Source organism: Aphelocoma coerulescens, chromosome 1 (genome assembly GCF_041296385.1).
Source record: "Aphelocoma coerulescens isolate FSJ_1873_10779 chromosome 1, UR_Acoe_1.0, whole genome shotgun sequence".
Lineage (NCBI taxonomy): Eukaryota > Metazoa > Chordata > Aves > Passeriformes > Corvidae > Aphelocoma > Aphelocoma coerulescens.
The window spans coordinates 109517694-109545560 of record NC_091013.1 but is presented as its reverse complement, the minus strand read 5'-3'; the positions used below and the strand labels follow the sequence as shown (position 1 = coordinate 109545560).

Sequence of the window (27867 nt, the reverse complement as noted above, 5' to 3'; positions counted from 1 at the left end):
ACTCATTTTGCTAACACTGCTTTATAAATAATCATATAAACAAATGCATTGTACAACAAATGCACTCACTGTTAAAAGAACATTGGCAAAACAAATTCAGAGGAAGAACTGTTGCACAGTCAGATCAGAGATCTATAGGAGACTCCAGAAAATCAGCTGAGGCCGGAATCAGTTCAGAATTCCTGGCTCTTATGGCCCTAGGCACTCAGGTATGATGAGAGGCGGACTCACTTGTCATACCTCAGACCTTCCTGCACTTGCAGATGCTACTGACTCATGGACTAGCGCTGGAAGTTATCTTCCCATTCGTGAATTTTGCCTTTCTGACCTGAAATGTGATACAAAACTAGGAAACCCAAAGTGTCCCCAGCACGGAGACCCCGCTGTTATACAATTCTATTTCTCTAGAACCTCCACTTGCGAGATGCACTGTTACAAAACTCCAGCTAGTGTGACAGGAAACAGGTTTTCACACTAGGAGGAAGTCAGCGCTGGAGTGGTATCACGGTAACATCTCAGTTGGGGGTTGATAATCGTGGGTGGTGAATGACAGACCAGGACAGGATTGTTTACAGTTATGTTCAATCCAGTGTCATTTGCCAAATGCTGGAAAGAATGCTGATGTGATGCTGTACTTACTGAGAGGGACCAGAACGTGCTTGACATCTTCCAAGCTCTGTGTACTTGTTCTCTTTGTTCGGACCAATTTCTGCAATCGTTTTAATGTTCCTCTGGACTCGGCTTTATTGTCTGGTTCTGTACCCTGACCAAAAAAAAAAAAAAAAAACCAAATAAAAACAAAAACAAGAAAGACATTAAAATTATTCAAACCCTACAAATGAAAACTAAGGGTAACATGGTGTTTATCTTGAGAACGACAAAGTATTGGTTTCAAAGAACTGATCATTGACACAATGCTTTAAGAGTTAGGCTCTTCCTTGATTTGTAATAATAAGTAAAAAAGGGAAAAAGGCAACTCACAAGAGACATCAAGCTTAGGCCAGTGTTCATATTGCTGTTTACATATTAGTTTTCTTGCAACCTGAGTATTACTGAACACTTAATTCCAGAATTGTTCCAGAATACATTTTAATATATGCATCCACTTACATTATCTAGAAGCATTTTAAGTGTGCACAGAAATCCCAGATGTGGAGAGTTACTGCATTTAAACGTGTATGGGAGTGTGTTCTGAAGTACTGGTGTCTTTCTTTCTCCAAGACCTTATTTCATGTCCTGGATTAAATGACAATAATGTAAAGGCCAATTCAAATCTGTGATTGTACACACCAGCAATGTCCTACTGAGAAACTCTGGGTTTAGATACTACAGTCCCCTGGAGCAGGAACTTGGTGAACATGCAGCCATCTCACATACGTCCACTTATATTAAACCAGCTGCTTGAAAATCACTCCAGAAACACTAAAGTTTCCTTCTAACCTGACTCTGAACTTCTCTTTGAGCTTCAGAGATAAATTTCATACTCTGACAGCAAATAACTTCTATTCCATATTCATATACTCTGTTTCATATAGGGTATGTGCTTATCATGGAAACAAAACAAAGAAAAGCAAAAGTAGAAATGAGGAAGACCAAAATACACCAGTGGCTGCTTTTTTGGAACAATACTGTCTGGCTTCCCTGTATATTCAGATGTTTGATTTCAAACCTTGAAAGGGTTTGTACCAAATGATTTGCACAACCACTTCATCTTGCTCCAGCTATAAATTGGCATGTAGGTTTAATAGCTTACAGACTCTACTATATCCTCCTCATTTAAGAACAACGCACTAACACAATATTGGAAATTATCTTGAACCAAGCAGCACCTAGTGAAATAAACATATACCCACATGCCTAAAATTACACCCAAAAAAAATCTGAAACTGTTTTATTCTTTCAGGTACTGTTATGATAAAATACTCTTAGTTACATAAAAACTTAGTAGTAGTAGTAATAGTAATCCGTGTCTAGATACACCTTTCAGGGCTTCCTTCATGGGTGATAGAAATCACATTGATGCTGATGGAGCCTGTGCTGACATCTTTCCTTAAGGATAGGACCTTAGGGGTCCTCCTTCTTTAATCACAGTAATGCAGAAGTTCCCATAGTGGATGGCACTTGGGTTTAGACTCCCTCCTTCTCGGCAGCATGTTACATTCCTTGAAATCTGCAGTGTCCTGGAAACTGGGAACCAACTGCAGGGACAGAGCAGGAAGCCAGAGAGTTGACACCTTCTCATGTGTCCAGTGTCTCTTGTAAGTCGTGGCTCAATTCTTGTCTTAGTTTTGCAGTGAATTTCACAGCTCTCCCTGTAAGCTGCACTTTGCTCTCAAAGTGCCACAAACTGAACTCGTCGCAGATGAAATTAAAACAAAAGACACTTTCCAGAATTTCAGCTGATGAGCTCCAGCTTCTGGTTGGTGTCCAACAGAGAGGATGTGAACACAGGTAGACCTCCCATAAAACCCATAAAACCCAGTGTGGACATCAGCTTAGCAGCACCAACTGTTCTGTTGTGCTTTTGCTGTCCTTCATCTGTGTGTAGATTTCTTTCCTCTTCCAAATTCAAGATAGCAGGAAGGCATTTTTACTTTAGCTAATGAGAGAAGCTGAGGTGCAATTTTTCAGTCTCTCATTGTGAGATGTCTTTGCAAAATAAATCACAGTGGTTTAAAATGCTAATATTGCTCTCATATTAGATCTCTTGTAGCAATAATAATTTGTTCACTTATAAGTAACGACACGAAAGCAACATGATGACTTTGATTTATGATCTGGGATTTCCATCATGGAGACATCAAGATAAATGGAAGATAATCTATTCAGATAATTTCATTAATGGCAAACTCTAATCCTCTTTTCCTTAAAAGCACTCATTTCATAGAGGCTATTGTAAGGGAAAAGTCATAAGTGCTTAAATAATAAACGCAGTAACCCCCTTTCATGGAGAAAAGAGCTCATGCAGTATCAGCTGGTGGTGAGACAGCTTTTAAATTTACAATATTTTGTTTTGGCTTACCTAAGCATTCAAATATGGAATTTTATCTGCCTAACCAAACATTCTTTGCTGTAGAAACCAGACAATCAGGTGAACTGTGCTTTTCCCCAATCTATAAGCAAAGCTATCTATAAGAAAAGTATTCCCACATGAACAAGAACCAAGAATATTATTGATTTCCCTACTTAATGTGTTTTAGTGATGAAAAATCATGTCACATCACAAATCAAAATGAATTGTGTAAAAAAATAAATCACAGGCTGCCCTTTAGTTGCAAATAATTTGCATGAAGTGTGCAGGAATACTTAAGCACAAAAATATACATTTGAAAAATGCTCTTCTAAAATGCATTACAGAAGAAAGACCTAAATTGTGTCTGATAAACTGTTTCCAGTTTCTCCGAAGGTATTTTAAATACCTTAGAAATCTTCGCACAGTGAGATGTTATGAGGATTAACCTGGTGACAGAAATACAGCAATTTGGAAGCTAAGTGTAAAACACTGCTGGTCAGATTCCAGGAATCTCAGTCCTGTTGAGTACTCTCTTTCCTGGGTGTAACTGCATTAATTTCAATAAAACTACTTGCACAGCATGTCACTTCTCAGCATAAAGAATTTAGTCATGGCACAGTCTAATCTCTGTGATTTTTCTTCAACGGCTTTGCCTTTCCCAAAGAAGTGCAATGATTTAATCATGACTACAAATGCACTTAAATTCAGAGTACAGTGTAATACTGAGAAGACAAAAATTAGTGTGTGTTTACTGTGTCCACAGTGCTAATTGTTATGGTATCATAAAAATATTTGGAAAGTTTCAGTAATAACCTGGCTGCACATAATGAATATTAAAATAGTATATGATGATAGATTACTTTTTGCTCTGTTTAAAAGTGTTCTGTAAAATGCACTGAATTTGGATAAATTTTTTGTTAAAAAATGTCAGTAAAGCCATGGTCAACCAGTGTATTGAGAAGCACTGTAAAAACTTCTTTCATGTGCTCCTGCCCATATATATCTGACCTTTAAATATTCCCATGATGCTGGTCTGGTACTCCATCTAGTTTAAAATGAGTGCAGAGTCAGACTAAGCAGCCTAGGATTATAGGCATATTCTGTCCTGGGAACCACAGCAATAACACAACATTCTATAAATGATAAAGAAATATCATGATTAATAGCAGAGCAATAAAAGGTATTCTACAGAAGACAAAGTGATATCATGATTAATAACATGGATATGGAAAAAGATCTTTCAGCTTTTGGAGAAGGAACATATAGCACAGGAAAAACCAGCCTCTTGTTCTCACTGCTGGTGAAAAAAAATGAACAATTCTAATGGCAACTCACCATTTCACTGTTAGCAGGCACACCTGGATTGTGAACTCGTGGTGGAATCCATTGCTCATAGTTTATCACCTAGATAGCAAGAAAAGTAAAATAAAATAAACAAAACAAAACAAAAACCTTACATGAGATAAATAATCACAATTAGTATCATGTAATTAAATATAGATGAGAGCTCAGCCATTTTTCAACCCTGTACTGTGTGGATATGAAAGTAAAAGACTGACATACACCAGCTGATACCCACTGAAATCGTTTTGGTATTGAGCTCTCTTGATTTCCTCAGTTTTCTGGGACTCAGTAACATCTTGGAGACGTTACAGTGAAAATGGTACCATGGCAGAGCTGTGCATTATAGTATGGGATCCTTGGATCTCATCCTAGATCTTGGCTTTCCTTGCTCAATAAGCAGGAAAGCCAGAGAAGACTTCCCTCAGCAGCAACCCCCAGCTGAGGAGCATCACTGATGCAGTTCTGAAAAGGCTCTTGCTTAGTTAACCTCATTTTTCCTGGGATGTTGAGCACCAGGGGTGTGAGTTTGAACTGGGTTAACAATGTGGAGAAAATGGAATGATCCTCAGAAGTAAGACAAGACTATTCACACTCTCATCTCCTGCCCATAAGCCATTTGTTGGTCACAGCATCCTCAGGAGAGGAACACAATGGGAATACACCTTCCTTGGGGCACTGCTGCTAGTGGGCAAGCCTGAGAGTGCCTACAGCTTATCAGGAAAGTAATGAACACTGGCCTTTTTTCTTCATGAATATGAATGACACGTTGAAGGCTGAATGCAACCTAAGAATTTACGTGAGAAATGAGGCATGAAACATTTCTGAAAATGTATTAGCCCAAAGACTGCATTACTTGATATTTTATGTCCTTCCCAATATGCTACAAAGGCTTCGAGCCATCAAGAGAGCCCCGCTAGACATGAGTAAATAAGAATAAAGGTATGAAAAATAAATGCAGAAAGTAAAGGTACTTTTTATGGTAAGGTACAATTATTGCAGTGGTGCTCATGCTATATCCTTCAACCTGTACTTCTGTTTCAAGCCCCATTTTCCAGCACTTACAGAATGAATAGAATGAATGAATGTCAATTTAGGAAATGGAGAAGGATTAAAGCTTTTGTGAAGCACTCAGGGAAACTTATGTTCTTTCCCTTTTTTTTTTTTTTTCCTTCAACAAGAGAAAAAAAAAATCTAAGGTGTTCATCTGTGCTATTTACTCGTGCTTGTGAATTTGCCTCTTCCATGGCCCACAGAACCACATACTCCCACAGACCAGCTGAGGCAGGAATGCACTTCTGAGGATTGTCTAATGCAACCCCCTGCTCAGAACTGGTCACCAGAGCAAGTTGCATGGGTCTATCTCCTGACAGGAGTGTCTCCAAAGATGAACTTCTCTAGAAAGCTTCACCCGTGTCTGACCTCCCCTTATGCTAGACAAGTGCTTTCTTTATGTTAAGTGAAATTTCCTGTGTCTCTGTGCCCATTGCTCCATCACATTCCTGCGAGTAGCCGCCTGTAATTCTCTGGACTTTCTGGGATATCTCAGTCGTGTGACCTTCCCACCCTGTTCTGTGATCCTGAGGCTGCAGTTGTGCAGCTGCATGCAGACTTCGAATTCCTCCTGTCTGTTCCCCATGCTGTGTGCATCATAAGGCCACTTATTTGTGCTGAGTTTGCAGAAAAAGCTTTCCCCACAATGGTGTTCTCTCAGCATTTCCTTGTTTGTGTGCATAATATAGTGCAGCAAATGAATACAGCTTTAATCAGACTATTTTGGAAGCTTAAAGGAGAATTATATCAATGGTACCTTGATGATAATGAAGGCAAGAGGTTAACAATCACTAAAATTCAAAATAATGTCATTAAACTTGAAATTTTTTAAAAAGCAAGTGCAATAGGTCTTAAATTGATACCAAAGTTTGGAGGGATCTAAGGCCCTATGGTTCATCATTCATGAACCCCAAAAAAGCATCTTCAAATGCTTTGAGAAATCAAAAAATAGAACTTTGCTTCTAAAATGAGGCAAGTGGTTCATGGGGAAAAGTTTTAAGGGATTTTATGGGAACTCATACTTAAAGCAAACATAGGCCTTATTCCCTTTTTTCCCTCCAGAGTCTGTCATGTCTGAGGAATGACCTCTGGGATCTTTACCAGGAGCCAGTCCAAAAGCTGCCATGGTAGGATATGGGCAAAGCCAGAGATCCCTCACACTAAGGGAAGAAGTATTGTAGGAAATCAAAGAATAAACTTTCTCCACAATACTTAGAAAATGGGAGGAAGAAATCAGAGAAAGAGAATGAGAGAAGCAAAAGAAAAAGAGCTCTTTTCTCCTTTCCTGAGAGATGCAAAAGAAAAAGGGCTCTTTTCTCCTTTCCTTTCTCCTCAGCTCTTCTTTTGGCAGCTGGGAGAGGAGATAATCATGGGAGCAAACTAACAGTGTAGGGACAGATAAAACCCTGAGGGAAAGCAGGAGAAACCTGGGACACACTGACTTTCAAGGCACTGGTTTCCAATGCAGTTGTCTGTCCCCCGATATACAGATAATTTGACTCTTTTTTTTAACCCAGATCTTGACTTTGTCCTATGCTGGAGCTGAGCACTGCCTAAACATTGGGTCTTCACAGTTCTCTGTCTTATCTCAGATGCCTTCAGGGTGATGAATGTACATTTTTTTCTTGTTTTTTAACCTAAACATCCAAAAGGGCTCCTGACATTTTATAGAAACAACAGAGGAAACTCAGCTCAGAGCCTTTTCTAAAGTTTAATGCTCGCCTTGAATTTAAAACTTTCCTGCAACGGAAAATTTAATAGATTTTTCAGCTTCTAAATAATTTTATGGTATTAATTCCTCATTTAGAACACACACATATATACAGGTGCGTTACACATTTTTAGTCCCAAACTGGGTAAACTGTTATGTCCTGTTATGTGACATCAGCAGAGCTAAGATGGTTTGCCACAGACAGGAACTGAAGTAGCACATTATCAGAGCAAACATTGGACTGGAAGGGAAATAAAACCCAAACACCAGTCATTCAAATTCCAGAGCTGCAAGTCTTTCTCCTCACCTCTGCTGTTCACCAGCTGATGGGTTGTTACCTACTTGTATGTTGTTGTTATGATTATGCAAACCCAAGGGTCAGAATTCATTAATTGCCCATGCCAGTGGGATGACTAATACAGATTTAGGAAGAAGAGATATGGTATATGATTACAGAAATTCAGAAAGCATTAGAAGACATATGCCAATATGGATCACACAAGACAGATCTAAACACTTAGTACAGATCTCGCCAGACACAGTTCTAGCACATCAATTTAGCAGAAATGTATTCACTCAGGGAAGGAAAAGGTTTTCTAGACAATGAAATCCATATGGCCTGCATAAGAAAAATCATGAACAACTTTGGAAGTCAGCAGAGTCTTCTTTTAAAATCAGTTTCTACAATACAGAGGAATACTGAAGTATGAAGTTTAGGCTAGGCAAATGATGAATGGAAACAAGGAATGAAATTTTATTTGAATGAAATTTTAGATTCTGAAAAAAAGAGTAGTTGTTTCACCTGACATGTTGTTTCTTCTATCTTCTTTCCTTGCAGCAAATGTATTCCATCAGCAATAATATTATCTTCTGTGAATTATGACCAAAAAAGAGAAAACATGCTTTAAAATGTCCTGCTTTATGTTTTCATGAGGAATATAATTTGAATTGCACTTGATGTTTTGAGCTGACATTTTGACTCTCTGAAGTTAATCTTTTATCATTTAAGCATACATTTTATCTTAAACTGCTTTGAAGTGAGACTGCAGAACAAATTGGCAAAATGACTCACAGAAAGAAAACTCATTCATGCTTATTTCTGCTTCTGTACTTACTCCCTTTTACTAACCCAGAACCCCACTGAGACTTTCCTCTTGCCCTGCTAATTTACAGCAGCAAAGTCTAGAATATTCATATAAAACTTAAGGGCAAAAATGATCTTTTCAACTGAGATCTGTTTACCTTAGATTAGGTTAGAAATTGCTTTCAAAGGATGGACATCCTCCAATCTCTTGCAATGAAGGAATGTTTGGATGGGAAGAGTATTAACCTTCACTACAACAATGAGCAATAATAGGTCATACAAATCTGAAAAAAAATATTTTAAGAAAGCCTACTTTGAAAGATCTACTTTTACTCCCAATCTTAAGGCAAAGCACACACCACTGTACAACTGTAGGACAGCCCTAGTGATTAGATTCCATCAGAACAGATATCAGGATCACTCAGTTATTTTGCAGGGAGAAAAAAAAAAAAATGAAGAAAAATATCTGCTAATCACATCACATTTTTGAAAGTCACTAGAAAACAGCAGGATTATGTTGTTTTGGTTTGGGTTTTTTTCTCATTAATCCTAATTTGGTGTCCTTATTGCTTCTGTGGAATGCCTTACAGCATCAGTAGTTCTCCTGTTTGCAAAAGAACACTTTATTTAACATACAGATCCACAAAAACTAACTGTAGGCATCTGAGACTGATTTCATTGTATTCCCTACAATTAACAGAAAAAGAGAGAGTAATTCAGTGAATAATTCTGAGTGATTTATATTCTTTGGATATCACATGGAAAAGTGTCTGAATGTGACTATTAAAATTTCTATTTAAAGAGGCACATAAGATCCTGTTCCAGATTTTGTCTTAAGCACCTACAAATCTCCCTGAAGTTACTGAGGGCTTGGTGTCTGACAATCTGGTTGTTTATTTCATTATATAGCTAGCTGGACTTCCAGGAGCGCCATAACTCACGTTAAGCAGTGCTCATGCAACACCAGATTAATATAACTGGGCTCTTTCTGGTCCTCAGGATAACTTGTTTTCATCTCCTGCAGGCATCTCTGTACACTGCAGCCCCGTGCTCTGAGTGTACTCTGGAAGTTAAATCTTGCAGTGTTCAGCCTTTTGCCCAAAGTCCTCCTGCAGTCTAATCCAAAATACTATTACTGAGTAGATGTGTGCAAATGAACCACAAAAAACTGTGGGGCAACATATATGTCCTTAACCTGAAAGACTACCCACAGTGACACTGCTTTGGATGGAATATTGTTCAAACACAAATTAGAACAGCAAATTATTAAAGCAAACCTTAGTGGTTCCCCTCAACCACTGTGTCTTTTGATAGCCACAGTAACCTGCACCCACAATGCTCTTACATCTGGCTTAGATCAGCTCTCCAGCCCACTGAATTATGGAATTTGTGTAAAAAAACAACCAAACAACAACAACAAAGAAACCATGCAAAAGATATAGATGAACTACAAAGAGAGCTGCAGTGTTCTTCTCTTCCTAGTCTGGCCATGGGTACCAGTCACCCTCCTGTGAAACGAATTAGGAGAAGTGGAGAACTACATCCACTGGCTCTGAGAGGTGTCAGTTCTTTCCTGTTTGTCTCCATAATGTTTCATGGAAGCCCAATGACTGTGACTTCCACAGTCAGCTTTTCAACAATGATGCTTTTAGGCTGGCAGATCTTATGCTGATGATTTGCATTTGGCCTTGTAAGCAAAGGCAGGTGATCCCACTATTGTGTCTGTGGGATAGATACGATTTAACTGCGTTTTCAGCCTGGAAAACTTGGATTTGTAGATGTAATAATACACATGCTGTCATCAAGGGCTTCATCCAAAGGCTGCCAGTGTCTGTGGATGTCTCTACATTGATTTCAGTGAGATTTGAGACGGGTCTGTGGATACAGCTCTGAAGTAAGCAGAGAAGTCATTGCTGACCACCACATGTGGCTTTTTAAATCTAACAGAAATTCATATTATGCAACAGACTTGCAGACCTTGAAGGATTATCTCTGCTAAGAGAAAAGTTTGATCAATAGTGACGAATTATCTTGATCGATAGTGATACACTGTAAATCTCCTTGCAAAGGTTTTCACCACTGTGTGAAGGGGACTTCCCTTGAAATAATTTTACTGCAGTAGGGGAAAGGGAGATTTTTATTTAGCTGCCAGCTTTGCTTCCTGTTCCCTCTGGGCCCCTGCCCTTCAATTACAACACTTGTCAGCTTTTAAAATGTGCACTGCTTCTTTTGCATGCTTTGGATATTTAAAAGGGTAGAAAATGCCTGGAGTAGAAAAGACTTTGGAGGAAGGTCAAAAAGTTCTGCTTTCTCATTCAGCCTCTCCCCACTTCCAATCCGGTAACCTCTGGAGTATCATTTGAAGAACCATTCCAAAATGGTTTTGGTTAAAAGCAAGACTTGTGCGGAGAGAAGTACCTAATATTTCTTTCACCTATCATTAGAACCAGTTCCTTGCAAGCCACTGAGACCTACCGGAGGTCCCTTTTCCCCTCACTAGTTCAGCACAAGATCAGAATTCCTCTAAATCTTCCTGTCCTGTCTTATTTCTGGTTCTGGTTCAAGAAACAGAATTTGCCCATTGAAATTTCAGATTTCCAAACATTTAAGAGTTTAGCTTCAAGTAGTGAAGTGAAGAAAATCCAAAAGGAAAGTTGGTACCCTGTCCTTTGCTTTCTTTGACATATCCAGGTAATTGTGGAATCTTCTATCAGTGGATGATCTCTAGGCTATTTGTGCAGGATATATTTCCAGTTTTTTGGTTTAAGTTGAGAACAAAACATACATCCACTTTAATCTCACATATCTTGGTTTTTGCTTCTGCTGAGCCTTGTCTGGTTTGGTCTGATTATGCAAGAATAAGAGATCTACCCTAACTTTGAAAAGTACAAATATAAATGCCATTCCTGGAAGCAACATCAAGCAGATTATCAAAGCATTTTGATTTTTGAACTCCAGTTTGTGTTTAAATAGGTGAGGTGACTGCTCACTTGTTAACACTTGATGTTATTTTAACGAATTTATGTTGGTACTCTCTTAAACAGTGTCATTAGCAACTTCCCATATATTAGCTGTAAGGTTGTTTTAATAAAGTTGGTAAGAACAGGTTTAGAAAGAGAATCAGACGAAGTACTTGCACCTAAAATTTTGCCAACTCTCCTTTGCACCTGCCACAGAAGGTTTTCTTCTGAGAAAAGTTATGCCCTTTCCCTGATGGATATCTTGAGCAGGGTAAAATATCCAGGAAATGTGGATTGCTACAGCTGGCAAGCCCTGTACAACACAGCTATGGCAATTCACTGTAGGGAAAGTCTCCTTTGGCCCGTGGACTATAGAGTGAATTGGTCACAGAGTGTGTTCTTAGCTTCCCAGTTTTGAGATAAGCTTTATTTTAACTACTTTTTTCCCCCTTGAGGACAAAATAAATCTCTAAAACACCTGACAAATTATTTAGCTGGATTATTGGTGAAAAATGAGAAATTTTCCTAGGTGCCCTTTTAAATACTTTGTGGAAAATGCAAAATCAGCTGAAATATGTTTAGCAATTACCTTCAAGCTGACAGTGCCTTCTGATGTACGAATCATTCTCCGGCTTCCTGGAACCCTGCCAAAGTGTGCCATTCACATTTTTCCTGTCTAAAGTAAAAGCACAGAGAGCAGTCACCTGAATTCATAGCAAACCTGTGAAATAACAGGAAATTCCATAAAAATAGCATCAGAATGCAAATCAAACAAGCTTGCAGAACACTGGAGCATCTGCTCAGGTATGGAAATGAACTGATGATTTTGCAATATAGGAATTTGGATGGATGCATGGATAATATTTATTATGCTCAGACTTCAGGTTGTATCATCTTTTGCTGTGGTCTAATACCTCATTTAGCACTGTTAACACATGATCAGAATGATTGTTATCTTAAACCTTGGTTTTAAGACCTATGATCCCACAGAACATCTGTGCCTTTGTTTTGCTTCCAGGAATTGTGTAATTATTATTATTTAAGTCTACCATTAATGAGCTAGAGTTTGCAAGGAATAGCATCAAAGATGCCCACAGTGACGCCCCATGGACTCCAAGGCTTGGACTGTCTCAGCCTGGATGGCAGAACTAGGCTGGCTTTGAGAAGGAGATGGCCATTCTCCTGCTCCCTCAGTGCTCGTGCTTCACAAGGTGTAGATAACTATTAGGGGTTTGTGCTTTCTGGGTTTGCTTGGTTTGGTTTTGTTGAGTTTTCTTTAATGTTGGGTTTCAGTCTGACTATTATGTCAGAAAATTTTCGTTGTGAAATCTCTTGTTGATCCTGTCAGGTGCTGGGGATTCATTGCAGCCTGTTTGCTGTAGACCAAATGATGCCGTCCTGTGTGAAAGGCTTCCCAGTGCAGGGCTGCAGAGTGAAGCCTTAACACAGGGGAGCTTTCATCTGCCTGAGACACATTGTGAAATAGAGCCACATCATTACAGGCACACACAATAACCCTTTTACTCAGCAAGGACTAGATACAACAACTCAACAAAAACTCCAAAGAATAAATGAAAGCATGATAACAGGAAGCTCTCATTGAAAAAAAAAAAATTACTTTTAAGAAGCTGATGATTATTTCCTATAGAGCATTTACAGAATAGAACCCATTGAAACACAAGTGTAGATGATAATACACAGTATTTAACAAAACCCATGAATTTCCTTCTTGGTGAACTTGTTTGTGAAAACTCACAAAGTAGTTTAAAATGGGAAAGGGCAGGGACCTGAATTTTCTTAGATCAGAGACATTTCAGAGTTTTATTGAAATGATTAAAAGAAACACTGGACATGCTGAGTATTTCTAGTGCTGTGCCATAACAGGTTCTTTATCTCAATGTGGTTTCTGTGTTTAACAAGTTTGTTTTCAATATCTACCTACAAATGTGTGTGGAAAGCAGGGAAGAGGGGAGAATATACTGATAGCTTAATTCTATTTTTCCCTTTCCTTTGCATTTGCTCCAGCAGCTGTAAAACAAATCAGACCCTTAATTAAAGTTGGCTCTCTGAGATTAGCAAGTAAACAGTAAATTATTTAAGCAGCTACTAACCAAATGCTTCATTTTCAGACATGGACTTCTGGATGGATCTAAAAGAATTAAAAGAATTTACCATTAGCTGAAAGTCAGAATGAAAAAATTAAAGCTTGTTTAATCAAATATGGGTATTTTCAAACTAATTCTTCAAAGCAGGGCACAGGGATTTAGCTGTGCTATTCCCACTGGCTTTAATTGGAGTTACTTCTCTCACTCACCCAATCATCTACTCCCACATGCCACACAAAGCATCTGAGGTTTCATTCTGCAGGAATATGTGACTCAAGTGTCTATTCGAAATGAAGAATTCAGGCTGGAATCAGGGGAACCCATCAGGGAGAAAAGAAGAGATACTTTCCTTTAGATATGAAGTGTCCCACAATTTTTAGGATTATTGCCTGAACTTTGGTGACATGATAGTGGATTGAAACAAAGAGCTACATATGAACATACCATTCCTAGGACCTTGAGTGACATTTTATTGCCCCAGTAAACCTTGAGCTTTTTGCACATTTACATCAAGGATTAGTCCTATTTCATGCTTCCACCTGTGGTCAGTAGTTTATAGAGGACAACTTGAAGAACAGACTAACTTATCAGAGGGGAAAAAAAATCTTTGGATAAAGCTTAATTTGTTTCACTTTATCCATTAAAAACCCAATGGAGAGTATTTTATGAGCAGTGGATGAAGCCAAAAGGTAATAGTAGATGAAAGCAGGGAATCTGTGACAATGATCAGCAGCAGGGAAAGAGCACAAAACCTTGGATCCCTCTCCCTTCCTCAGTGATGTAGGTGCTGAAGGGTTTCCTGAGCAAGAGGGTGCAGCTGAACAGTTGTGGGTTTTCTAAGGAACTGGTCTGTACCCACTAGTTCATTTTAAAATCATTGGGTTTTTTGATTCCAGAATTCCACAATTTAATTCTCATTCTCTAAACATGGAATACTTCTGTTATTTCTGCTACTTTATATAATTTGGTGCTTCCTTGTTGCCCCATTGTAGGGAACAGAGAATGATTAATTCTTCACTCACTTCTTGCATATCTACAAGGAATGTCAATGGGAAAACTTCTGCATTATCACTGGGAGTGTCATGCCAGGATAGTGGTGGCTGGACACAATAAAATAGTTTTCATTACAAAATCTTTTCAGGTTGACTCAAACTATTTTCTTCCAGCTTGCTCTTTTTTTTTTTTTTTTTTGTTTGTTTGTTGTTTTTTTTTTTTTTTTGTTATTGATCAGCCAAATGATAACAACGACCCTTCTAAATTCTGATAATTTGTTTAGAATAGGATTAGGTTGCAAACAGAATAGTATTATTTACTTTGCAAAATTTGAGATTTTAGCGATAGACTGCTGTTTTTATTCCTGGGGCAGACCTAGTTCTGATCTAAGCAGGACACTTCTAGGCATCCAGGTGATTTCATCATATTTGATAGAGCTTGGTAAGGCCTCCACAGTAGTTTGACTTCCTTTAAAGTGTAAAAGAATGATGAGAAATCCAAGAGTAATAGAGTTGTGTCCATATCTTAATTAGTGAAATTTTGGGAGGAGTTTCATAGAGCCCTGGTTGGTGACATACAGTTGAGGTCTCACAGATGAGTGCACACATCTCTGTGTTTGCAGCTGAAAAGTTATTAGTGTTTTTATCAGATGACCAGAAATAGATTAAAACACGTGTTTAAGACAAAAGAGCTCTTCATTTGCTGAGAAATCTTTACCCATTTTGAGATTTTTTAGCAACAGACACAGATAACATTGATGTTCTGAATTTAGTGGGGCCCCACCTACAAATGAAGAAAACAAAAACCGACAAAAACTCCAGGGATTTTCATGTCTGTCACAGCAGACAGATAAGATCTGTCTGTATCATTCCATTAGGCAGGATTTCAGATTTCATCTGAAGGGGACCACTTCAGTAATGCAATAGCCTTCAACCTGAAGCAAAAAAAGAATTTTCAAAATGAATTCCTCTGCCTGCTAATAAATATTGATCATTAGCCCAAACCATAGCATTGTGTCCATGAATGGATTCAAAACATGCTGCTGTCACAAAAATGATTCATAAAATAGTGTCTGACCTGCTTTATCCAAATCATTTTGCAAACTATTTTTTTTTACTTGGATTAAAAACACAAACAAAATAAAAAAAAAATGTCTTCAGGAGATTATCAGGTCAATGGTGCAAACATGCTATAAAATAGGTTACCACTTCAATCTCTCAGAAAAGCAGACATATGGTTAAATCAAGCTCAGATTAACTGCATTTGATTTTAGCTGTCCTGGTTCTGATATTTTGGAAGAAGGCTTTGTGGATATGAAAAAGGCATGGCAAAAGAGCTTCAGTAAAGCATTACAAGCTTGTTACCTGCTCTTCAACTGCAACATTAATACATGTACTCTGTGAGAATGAAAGCAACATTGGCAAACATTCATAAAACAACAAGGATGAAAGGTACACACAAATATAGTGACACTGTGTAGACCTTGAACTGGTCTCAACTTACTTTCTTTTTTTGGTCAGTGTGTTCTCAAAGTCAGGAAACTCCTTTTAAAAAGATAGAGAAAAAAGGTCTATGAAAATCAAAAATGTTTAATCCAAATATATTACTTTTGTCACTGAGAAGAAAATGAATTATGTAATTTTGATGTGTGATTTTTAATATCCACTAACATTTCAGCCACAGCTGAAGCTGTGGAGGACACAGTGCAGCAGAGAATATATGTAGTTATGTGTCCTGATTTCAGGAGGCTTCAGTTATCCACGGCTCCCAGGAAGCTGACAACCATAACACCCCTGAAAAACCAGAGAACCATGATCATACCCCAAGAATGAATATCGTATTTCTTACATAATGTGATTCTTTTAGAACTTCATGGGGATTAAAATACCCATATGTTGCAAAGGGATGTGGTTTCCTGACAGACACAGGACACAAACTCTGTAAACCCAAACGTGCAGGGGAATGTGGAAGAGGAATAGGAAACTGGAAATAAAACTGGAAGCTCTGAGGGGGAGCAAATCAGAATCAAACACTGGCCTGGAGGCAAGATCACACAGCTCCTAGGGCCCAGACAATAAATATTTATACCCTGACAAGGTGTGGGAAGGAGGTGAAGTTACGTAGCTGTTGAAAGAGAGAACAAAAGGGTGTCTTGCTGGGCAAATAATGCCAAAACGTGTCAATGCATGTTTGCTGTGCAGTTAACCATGCACTTAAAGGTTCATTTTAACTGTAGGAAAACCTGAGGATGTCACGCTAGGACAGAAGAGATCTCTGTCCCTATGTTATTGTGATATCTCCTGAGACAGGATATCAAAGCACTGTATCAGTTTTGCATTTATTTCTTCGGGCCTGGAAAGCAGGAACTCAAATAAAAGTGTCCATGATGATACCACTTCAATCTCTTGTGCAACAAGAGGCATTAAAAACAAATAATATAACCATTCATTATTTTATAAATCTGAAAACTTAGTGTATCTGGGCCTATTTCACATAATATTATGTTTAATTTACTTCCTTCTTGTAACACTAACTACATCTGCATGACTCTGGCCATAGTAAGTTTAAAATGTCATCCAGGTTGCATGATAAAAAACCAAAACCTGCACTACATAAAACCATATAAGTGCATAATTGAGCATTTTATACTTCTCCCCTCCTCTCAGTAAAACCCATCATAGATTTTTTTTTTAAGCTTTTTCAGGGAGTGCATTAAGAAAAGGCTGTTTTCCTGCACTGAGTTATTTTAGCTGAGCGTAGGAGGTCCTTTTAGCATGTATATTTGTGAATGCTAATAATTGTATGCAGTTTCCACATCTTTTTTCTTGCCTGTGTCAATTTGTTCACAGATGCAGATCAAAAGAGTATACAGAATTTGTACCTCTCTTTGAAATGATGTATGCAATGTAAGATAAATTTCTTGCTGAAAAATTGTCAGCATTTTAGTCTTGGGACAAGTCTTTTCGATAACTCAAATGACTAGATGAGGTACACAAACACAGAGAAGTTAAAAAATGTTTAATAAGTGATTTTAAGGCTTATTTTAAAGGGTAGTTTCAAAATTTCATTGAAAAATATCAAATATTCGATTTCAAAGAGGTTTGTTAAAGGAAGCATTGTGCATGGAAGTCAGAGACCAAAGGATATTGTAACTTAAAATCTGTTAAAATGATCTAGGGAAAAAATTGGAGACAGCCCCCATTGTGGCCATACACCTAGAAAGACTCGATTCACATCTTCACATGCCAAACACCTGGTGGGGACCATGAAACAGGGTTTAATCTTTTGCTCCACAACTTGAAACCTGAAATTCCTAAAGTCCAGCAAAGTTGCATTGATGACAGTACATCATATACTGAGGTGATGACTGATGAGAGTTCACAGGATTTCAGTGCCAAAATGAAATATGTAGTGGACTTAAATGGCCATTTAAAAATGGCACCTTTCATTCAACACACTCTTCCTGCTATTTCTGAATCGGGTGGCTAAACTGGGGTACAAGAATAAATAACTGTGGTTTGTAATTTTTAGAAGTATCTTTTCAGTATACATTTAAAATTGTATGTAACTTTAATGTGAAACTAGTTTTTAAAAACATATTTTATCTTAGGATGTAAATTAGGGTTCACCTAGACTCTACTCTCCACATTCTCCAAAGAGCATAATTACCTTGTTTATGGGAACAATTCTTTCCTTCCTTATCCTAGATGTGTTTCCTAGAAACAAACTCCGCATGGGGAAACCCAGCACGATGAAATTATTGATAAAGTCCTTTTCTTCCTGATTTTGTCAAATAACCCTGAATTTAAGGAATAGAATTAAACTCTCTGGTGTTTCCAAGCTGGCTGAGAAAAGCTAGAGCTCCTGTGCTGCAAACAGGGAAATGATCATTTCAGATAACCAGCCCTCTTCTTGCCCTCACAGGAATCAAAGGCCAATTATAACATTTCAGATTAAGGCAGGTATCACAACTGATTGTGATTTTCCTGGCAACAGCTTAGAATGACTGACAAATTTTTTGGCACTTTTCTGATACACAGGATAGTCAATTATATCATGGTCAGCAGTTCAAAAATATGTGGATCTTATGACATTTGGTGATTGCAGTCTGACAGGATATATATATATAAATGGTTCTAGTACTGAAGACTCTTTTCCTGAGAGGCTGGAGACAGCTCATGAGGTAGAAGACTGTAACACCAGGTGACAAGAGGTAGAAATTCAGTTTCCCAGCTAATAGCATAGTTACAGGCAAAGAGTACCCATATGATTCATTATGTGCTCATGGCTACCAGCTGTTTCTCAGGGAGGTCCAATTCAGATTTGCTATGCATGAAGTACAAAAACAACTCCATAAATCTAATTTTTTCTTTCTTTCTGAGAATATTACTGAAGCTGAGCAATGGGCAAAGTAACCACAAAGTTAACAGGCCAATTCCCCAAGAGGATTGAAATCAAAAGGCAGGTGTGCATAACAGGCCCAGGATACTACCACAGGAACCCAGAGTGGAAACATCCCTGGCAAATAATTCAGAATACTAAACAGTATTCAGAACAGTACATCTGGAGTTACGTGAAGGAGAAGAACAGTGTACATGAAAGACAGATTTTTCTTCATACAAGATGTGTCATTTGGGCAGATATTTGGCCAGGAGCAGAAAGAGCCATAGTCCAAAAAGGAGTGTCCAAAGAGTATGTTCAGTGAATGATGTCTTGCACAGCTCCAGTGACCAAACTACCCTGCATTTCCCACGTCTCCAGAAGAACTGCACAGCTCAGCTATGATTAGGACAAATCATAACAGACAAGTTCACTGCAAGAAAATCACTACCTTGTTGCAGTACAAGGAAGAATTTTCTGTAGCCCTGATCACCATTTTTAAGTGTGAGGGGAGCTGATCCTGGATCCCTACCCTGTCGATTTTGAAGGTGTAGAGGAAAAAGGAAGGGGCAAAGCCTCCTGAGGAGGAAGTGTGCCATGCCAGGCCGCTCCAGCCTTTGGAGATTTAACAGCTCTGTGGAACCTGCCGCACTTCAGCCAACCATTTAAACATTCACTTGAGTCCATACCTACTTAGCAGTGCACTTACATACGTGCATTACTGCATAATGATGGATGGCTAAATGGAGCCAATAATGTTCTGAATTTATCATGCAGAGGGGGCTGCCCCGCAGCCTGGAACCAAGTGACGGAATTAAAAATGGGAGAGAAGTACAAATGGGCTCAGTTAATAAGCTTAACGGCTTCATCCAAGGTGTAGCTCTAATAACTCACATGCCAGAAATAGCAGATAACATTACACACAGGCCTCTGGCCTTAGTGATATTTTTCCATAGGTCTTACTGCCGACACGTCATCACTAATCTCATTTTCCATTTCTAGAAAGTATTTTATAAATAATCGTGTTGATTCTACGGCCAGCACAGTGACACAGCATCCAGCCGTTATTTTTAGTTAAGTGCTGAGCTGAATATTCTCTCAAACCAGAAAATAAAACCCAGAGCCAGCCTTGGGAAGCTTCTTGTTAATACCTAGTGAGCCAGGTGCGCTTACCCCATTTAGTGTTGTTTTTATTGAGGATGAACTTTATATTTAATGATGAATAAATGGGCCATCACCATAATATCTCCTTTAAGAAAACAAAAACATATGACTAGAGGTAGCAGAAACCAAAGAGCTGGATTCTTCTATTCACTGTTATACATGTATCTCCATGGACCATGCAGTGCCATCCCACAAAACACTGTGCAGTGTAAAAGACGTTTTGCTACAATTTGTTCAGATTAATGTTTTCTAATCCTACACTAGTAGCAAATCTGCTTCTGCAGGTTGGCTCAAGGAAAACAAAGTTCTGTACTGGATAGGTTGATTATTTTTCTCTAGCCAAATAATTTATGAAGCCTAACTCTATAGCAGCACAATGAAAAGTCTGAAGATGCTGCCAAATAAAAAGCAGACTAAAACAAGAAAAAGGAAGAAACAAAAAGCCTGATGTAAACAACCACTGCAGTTTTAGTCTTACACATTGTGAAAACCATAGCAGAGCACAGTGCTATGGCTGTATCTTTACCATACCTTGAGAAAATAAATTGCTATTAGTTTTCTATTGTAAAGTTTGTTAGGCTATCATATGTCCTATTCTGGGTACAAACCAAAAAAAACAAATCTGCCTTTTTCATTTTACTTTGTCTAAATACTGCTCCTACCAGATGAACATCTATTGGCCAAGGAAATATTAGTGTAGCAGTCATTGAATATTAAGTTGGTTTGGCGTCACAGCAAAGGGGAAAAAGACTGAATGAATGCCGGAGCTGTAATATCATGTTCATCTTTAGACATTGGGCATGTATAATGGCATGCAGTATACAAATAACTAGAGCTTCCCACAATGAAGATACTACAGTCGTGCTAGGATGAGGTTCCAGCCTTATTTCACAACCACAATTAAACACTCTTAACTGGAACACTGTAGAGGTGGCTCATTCTTAGAGTGACAAGGTCACAACCTGGTAATGGGGAAAAACACTGTCGCTCAGGAGAGCATCTCCCACCTACTGCAGGAAAATTATAATGTAGGGACATTTCAGAGCCCAGGCTCATAGATCTGTGCTGATGCTATGAGGAATCATCTTGAGATCTCTGCGCTGCTACACTCTCAAAACCAGGACCATTATATAAAATCTCAAGGTGATTATCTGGAAGAGAGGGACATGCACAGAGTGAGACGGTTACAGCAGAAGGGTTTAAAAAGAACAAATTGTTTTCAGTCCTTTAGCAATTTAACAAGTGCATGCCACAATTCCCCAGCCATTCTGCTATCCCACCAGCTCCAGCACTTTTTCCAAGCAAATCCTGTGTGCAAACCTGCTGTGTGATATTGCAACTCCAAAGGCCCAGCAGTCTCATAGGTACATGGTACCTAATCCAGAGAGCATGTGGGTAAAACCTGGCACAATATCTGAAGGGAGGCCAGTCTCCTCTGGATGATGAACATCCTGTTTTCCCCTTTATTCAATCACCACACTGCATCATACATTGAAATGGAAACAGTAATTATAAGCAAAGGCACATTGCAAAGCAGAGAACAGAGATTATGAAATTAATAAGATTATGAAATGTAATATACCATGTTAAATTATTTGTCAAAGCATCATATATTATACCAATAACACACAAATAGGAAAGGATTAAGTAGGGTAACATCATTTAGGAAGGAAAAAACCCCCAGAAGACAACCTTCTTCACATGTTTGCCTAATGAGGTCTTGTAAAATGTCAGATTTATTCCAGAGGCCATCAGATACAAAATTCATGCAACTCATGCTTTAGAAATGCATTTTTTTCTTATTAATAAAAAGGACAACCAAAGACACCAACAGTATATTCTTTAGACACAAACCATACCAATATGTGTACCCAGAGTTTTCATATGCTGTTACTTGCAAAGAGAAATTCCCTTGTCCAGTGCAGCTGCACTAATCTCCCTTTGCTGCTCACAGTAGAGGAACTCATGACCTGCTTTTCAAGTGTGCTTGTTAAGAGTGGACAGAAATCAGGTCATTGGCTACAGAGATGAGATTTGAACAGTGGCTTGGCTCTAAGGAGCCTAAATAGTTGAAACTGGCAGATAAGCCAGCAGAACAGACATGTGCCCATGTACAGAGCAACAGTTTTTTGCAAAATGCATTGCATGCTTTGCAATTAAATGTTACTTACCAAAGACAGAGACCTGTCAGGTGGCCCACAGTTTACATGTGTGCTCACTGGAGTGTTAGCCTGGCTGTCAGGAGTAGTTGTATCCTTGGCTTCCTGATGTTCTGGGACAGGCTCATACAAGCTGTCCATGGAGCCCTCCTAAAATACATTTAAACAGAGTTTCAAAGATGAACACTTGCAAACATATTAAATTAACAGTAATTTAAAAAGCAAGACATTTGTGTGATTTGCAGAATGGAGTGTGGTTTTCCTCCCCTGTCTTTTGAAATCCTTTATTTAGTTTTTTTCTCTAAAAAGGCATGCAGGAGCTGATTTTAATAAGTACCCAAATGCTGGAGTTCCCAGTATCATGAGTTAGATGCCACAGGTTGCCATGTGTAAAGCTGAGGGTACAGCAAAAAATGAATATTATCTGCTCAGAAGGAGTAAAACCAGGTGCATATTTCCAATGGAACACTACATGAAAATTCCTGTGAAAACTATGAAAAACATATGCCATGAAAACTTTTATATGAACCACAGAAATGTTTTATACTTAGTACTTCTATACAGGAAAAAAAAGTTAATTTGATGCAGAAGGGTAACCCCATTACTTAGAAACAGACTGAAACAATGCTGCCAGCTCCCAGAATTTCACAACGATGGTTTAGGCCCCCAAAATAATGATAATGGCTAGAATTAAAAATTCCATTGGCATTGAAATTTTTAAAGTGTGTTTAAATGCACATGTAAGGTTCTTTTTCTCCAAGCACCAAAAATATAAACATTTTAATAGAAACTAAGATTTTCGCATTTATCCCGCAACTCCAAGAGCCAGGATTACATATACACACTGCCATTTCATAATTCAAGAGTTAAGTGAAAGCAGATGGCAAAACTAAAGACACTCTAACTGATGATCCCAGATTTTAGATGTTGCCGTTTTGATCTGCACTGAATATTTTCCCAATGAATTTTGATTACTAATTGTAACTGCATTAATTAAGGAATAAATCAAATTTATAGCAGTGTGACTTTCAGCAGAGCAACACCATTGAAATTAACATGGTATATTATTATTTAAAGGCATTTGTTCCTTTAGTACAGAAGATAAACACAGATGTATATTTGAAGTTATATTATTAATATGTAAAGCTTTACAGGCAATATTTTTGACTGGTGGAGCAGCAGTTCAAAGACATGACTAATTTTTGCAAGCACAATGTTTATCAATGGATCTTTATTTGCCTCAGTCTGCTAGATTCTTGATAAACCAAAATAAATATTTTGGGAGAAATATTTCATGGTGAACTTCTTGAAAATACTCAAGTTACATACTTGAGCCTATTCTAGGAACTAATGAGTTAATGCTTCCTGGGAAATTGGTGCCTAGTTTATGAAACACATGGAAGCACTGAACATCCAGCTGAGCCTGGGTTTTGACAGCAACTGCATTTTTTTTATTACAGCATTTATTTTTTATCACTGTAAGTATTTTGCCATATAGCAGTGATGGTTCAGCCTCCCCATCTGAAGTTGTGGATTGAGCACTTCTAGACAAAAATGATGAGTTTAAAAACTTGTTACACACTTCCAGGATTCTGAAATGTGAAATGCAACCATTTACTTCTCCTTCAATAGGGAATAATACACAACTTTGGTGAGGAGAGTATTTATGAAGAGATGGAAGCATAAAGGATAACTCATGTGAAAGAGAGAGTATGAGAGAGCTAAAAAGGGAGAGACAAGATAGGACAAGGAACAGTGAAAGGAGAGAGTGGTGGGGGGAGGAAAAGGATACACCAAAAGAACACAGAAAGAGAGAAGGGAAGAAGTGGGGAAAAGAGCAAGGATAAGAGAGGGAGGAGAGGGGGAAAGAGAAGAGGTGAAACAGAGAAAGGGAGAAAGAGCATAAGGGGGAGCATGTGAGAATTAGTACATGAAAGAGGAAAAATGTGAGAAAGGGCTCAAGCAAGAAAGAGAGAAATCTTGTGTGAGAAAGATGGAGCTCAAGGGTGTGAGAAAGGGTGGGCACATAAGAAAAAGCAAGTGTGCAGAAAAAAAGCAGGTCCATGTGAAAGAGTGAGGGCACAAGGAGTAGGATGTGCATGAAGAATTATGAGGGCGTGAGGAAGAGGATGCATGCAAGTGGAGCACATGAGAAGGCATGACTGCTGTGAGGAAGAACACAAGAAAAAGTGAGTGCACAAGGAAGAGCCAGCATGCAAAGCAGGGAGTGGCTGGAGGAGACAAAGAGATGAGGTAGCAAGGGAGAGAGACAGAATGTGTGAAAGCGAGAGGAGCTATGAATGAGAGTGGGAGAGCACAAGAAAGAGAGCATGAGACAGAGATATGGGATGAGAAGTAAAGTTTCCCTGAGGAAGAGTGAACATAAGGGAATGGAAAGGCTGTGAGTGCAGGAGGAAGCACAGGAGTGTGGGGGGAGTAAGCACATGGGAAATAGCAAGTGTAGCTGAAGAGCCAGGGAATGGCAAAGAGTGAACACATGAGAGGGGGAGGGCACCAAAAAGATCAAGTGCAGGGAAATGAGCAAGGGTGTGACAAAGGAAGGACATGGACAAGAAAGCAAGCAAGAAAGCGAAAGCATGGGAAAGGGTGACCACAAGAAAGGAAAGTAAAAGGATGGGATAAAGCCCATGGTGTGTGGGAGAATGGCTGCAGGAGAAACTGCCAGCATGTGCAAGGAGGGTGCTGGAAAGAGGGAAGGCACATGAGAAAAGAGGCAACAAGAAAGAGGGAGCAATCTGGAGAGGGAATGCACAAGACATAAAGAGGGACAAAGCACAAGGAGAGGGGCAGAAAAATGGAGTGAGAAAGCAAGCATCAAGATGTGAAAAGGATTAAGCACAAGGTTGTGAGAAAAGAGTGTGAGGGCACAAGAAAGGGAATGTGAGGGAAATCAAGGTGTGAGAAAAGGAGAGGGCATGAGAAAGTATCCCTGCATGCAAGAGTGAGATGTGAGAGAGGAAGTGTGCACGAGATAAAATAAGAAAGCAAATATGACTGTAAGACAGAGCAAGCCCACATCAGAGGGAATGCTCACATAAAAGAGAACACTCATGAGAAAGCAGGAGGGCAGAGGAAAGAGTGGGTACAAGCAAGGGCAGGGTTGAAGGCAAGAGAGCAGGAGAGCACAAGAAAGAAATCACAAAGGGTAGAGCAAAGGTGCAAGAAAAGCACCATCATGACAAAGGGCACATGCTTGAGAAAGGAAATGTGTGAAAAAGCACAAGCATGCACAAGCAAGGCTGCAAGAAAGTGCATGTGAGACAAAGACAAGAAAGAGAGTGTGAGAAAAAGGAAGAAAGAATGTGAGAAAGAGCATGTGCTGGGAAAATATGGCATGCAAAAGAAAAAAGCAGACACAGAAAAGCAAGTGTGGGGGACATGAGAAGAAGAGAGTGTGAGGGTGCAGGAATGGATGTGAGGTCACAACAAAGGGCAGAATGGTGCTAGAAAAGAAACACTGGCACAAGAAAAGATGGAATGGCCTTAGAAAAGGAGTAGGCACAACAAAGTAAGTGAATGGATGCTAGAGTGCCCATGAGAGGAAAAACTCAGGAAACAGAGTGGAAGAGCAAGAGAAGGCGAAGGGAGAATCATTAGGAGAGGGAATCAGTAGGAGAGGGAATCAGTAGGAGAGATCATGAGGCATTTAAAAGGAGGGAGAGAGGTCTTGTGAATAGCACAGAGAAGGAGAATGAGGAAGAGATGGTGTGCAAAAGAGAGATTGCTCGAGAGAGAAGGCATGTGCAAGAAAGTGAGTGTGCAGACAGGAGAGACAGTGAGAATGATTTTGTGAGGGAAGGGGTGAGGTCATGAGAATGGGGGAGACAGTGCAAGGCACAAGAAAGAGAGGCTGTGAGGAAGGGGATAAGACAGAGCAGGGCAACTTGTGAGAAAGAGTGAATATGTGACAATTGGTGGACAGGGAGTCCTTGTGACAAACACAGCTCTCAGGAAAGAGGGAGAAGAGTGCAAGAAAGTGAGCACCAGGGCATGAGATTGAGTGGCCACGAAGTATTAAGCAAGGGACAAAGAAAGAGCATGAGGGTGCAGAAAAGAGAGTAAGGTCATGAGAAGAGAGAAAATGGGTGAGAGAGCAGAATCATGTACTTGAGACAAAAAGGATGAGTTTAAAACCTTGTCACATATTTCCAGGATTCTACAATGTAAAGTGTAACCATATATTTCTCCCTCGATAGGGAATAATACATGACTTTGTTGAAGTAAGAGAGAAGCATAAAATGAGAGCTGATGTGAAAGAGAAGCATGAGAAAGATGAAAAGGGAGAGAAAAGAGAAAGCAAGGAACAGGGAAGCAGGGAGGAAGAAAAAAATAAAGAGAAACAAAACAATGGAAGGAGAGAAGGGAGGAAGGGAGGCTTTTGTGGGCTCAGGTGAGCGCAGACACAAGAAAGAGTGAGCACACACAACAGAGAGGGAAAGGATGTGAGAGAGGACCACCAGGAAAAGAAGTGCAAGAAAGAAAACTCACACCAAAAAAAAAAAAAAAAAAAAAAAAAATGGAAAAAGCAGAAGAGTGAGAAGGAGAGCACCCAAAAAAGAGAAAATACATCATCAGTTTTCAAAATTGATTTCTTTGCGTACCGGTTTTATACTTTATAAGAGTATATTTTCCTTGTAGTAATTGCCTTGCTTTGAGGGCAACTCAAAGTATTTAACTGAAATTGGAATTTTCTTGCTCCCTTCTATTTTATTTTATAGTTAAATCTACTGTTATGCCAAAACCTGCCAAGTCAGTGAAGTTTTTTCATTTTATATGTTAATTCTTTTAGTAGTCCTGAGCACAGTAAACATCACAGAGGAAAATGAGAGATAGCAGAATAAAATATGAACTTAATTCTGGAGTAGTTAGCACATTTTCTTTATCCTACATGAAATAAAAGCTTTCTGAAACTCTTTGCTTCAGGAGTTTTATGGGACAAAATATCCTAGTTCAGATCTAAAAGCAAATAATTGCCTGTAGCTCTTTCCTTTGCATGATATTATTATCATCACGGCATGCAGAGACTAGAGTGATCATAAGGTGGAGAGGGAGCATTCAGTAATGCAGTCAGGTCATTTTCCATCTCAGGTTTTAGGGTGGAATCCTGTGTATGGTGGGATGATAGCAATCCAGCTAAAAGGAACAGGGACCATATGGAGATGATTACACGGGAAGCACTACACTTTTAATCACACTCCACTTTAGAGGAAGGTCTTTCCACATTCAGCTAATCCTTCTTTGTTAAAACATATTTTTAAGTCCAGTCCATTTCTAAGTACCATCATGTCCCTATAGTCATAGCAGCATTAGCACCTTTCTATTTATGCTATGGCTTCTTTAACATAGAGGCTCCAGCTAATTCATAAGTTATCCACTACATCACTTTTATTAATACTTATTCTCTCTCCATTTTGCATCATTGAAACATTAGCTTTTAGTGCCAAGGGCTGCTTCAGTTTATAACATTAGATGTAATACGTTTTACATTGTGCTGTCAGCACATCTTTAAACCAACAACCAAAATAAAACATAACTAGTGCAATGCTACTGAGAATCACTAAGAGGATTAGGCTTTCACTCAGTACTTAACTTTACATTTTACTAGAAAAAGTGGTGGTTAGAAAGGCACCATATGGGAAAGAAATAGACAAATAAAAGGGATCTTGTTTGGCTTAAATCCTAAGACCGGTGCTCAACTTGAACAACTGGTCTGAACAACGCTGTGATTAGGAGTGTCACAGCCTTTCTCTACTGGTGTTCTTATACAGGTTTCTGCTGTACAAGAGATTGATACTTCTTAACTATCTGAAATTCTTCTGTGTCTTCATTAGTTCCATAACTAATGCCACTGTTCACTGCCAAATACATGGGACGTACGTGTTC

General features: G+C 38.9%; 1 protein-coding gene across 8 annotated transcripts in view; it reads right to left on the bottom strand.

Annotated features, from left to right (window-relative positions):
* The window catches only part of SAMSN1 (SAM domain, SH3 domain and nuclear localization signals 1), a 132913-nt gene that overhangs the window by 51360 nt on the left and 53686 nt on the right, over positions 1–27867 (bottom strand). For 5 of the 8 annotated variants that reach the window (XM_069024313.1, XM_069024290.1, XM_069024306.1 and 2 more), the window contains 7 exons: positions 21976–22113; positions 15764–15804; positions 13274–13311; positions 11752–11838; positions 7921–7988; positions 4349–4417; positions 640–763 (listed from right to left, as the gene is read on the bottom strand). In XM_069024313.1, coding sequence (XP_068880414.1) covers positions 640–763; positions 4349–4417; positions 7921–7988; positions 11752–11838; positions 13274–13311; positions 15764–15804; positions 21976–22104 — 556 coding nt within the window. In that variant the 5' untranslated portion in view covers positions 22105–22113. Of the gene's footprint in view, positions 1–639; positions 764–4348; positions 4418–7920; positions 7989–11751; positions 11839–13273; positions 13312–15763; positions 15805–17929; positions 18005–21975; positions 22114–27867 lie in introns of those variants that run through there. The other 3 variants (XM_069024334.1, XM_069024344.1, XM_069024350.1) reach the window with 3 other exon arrangements.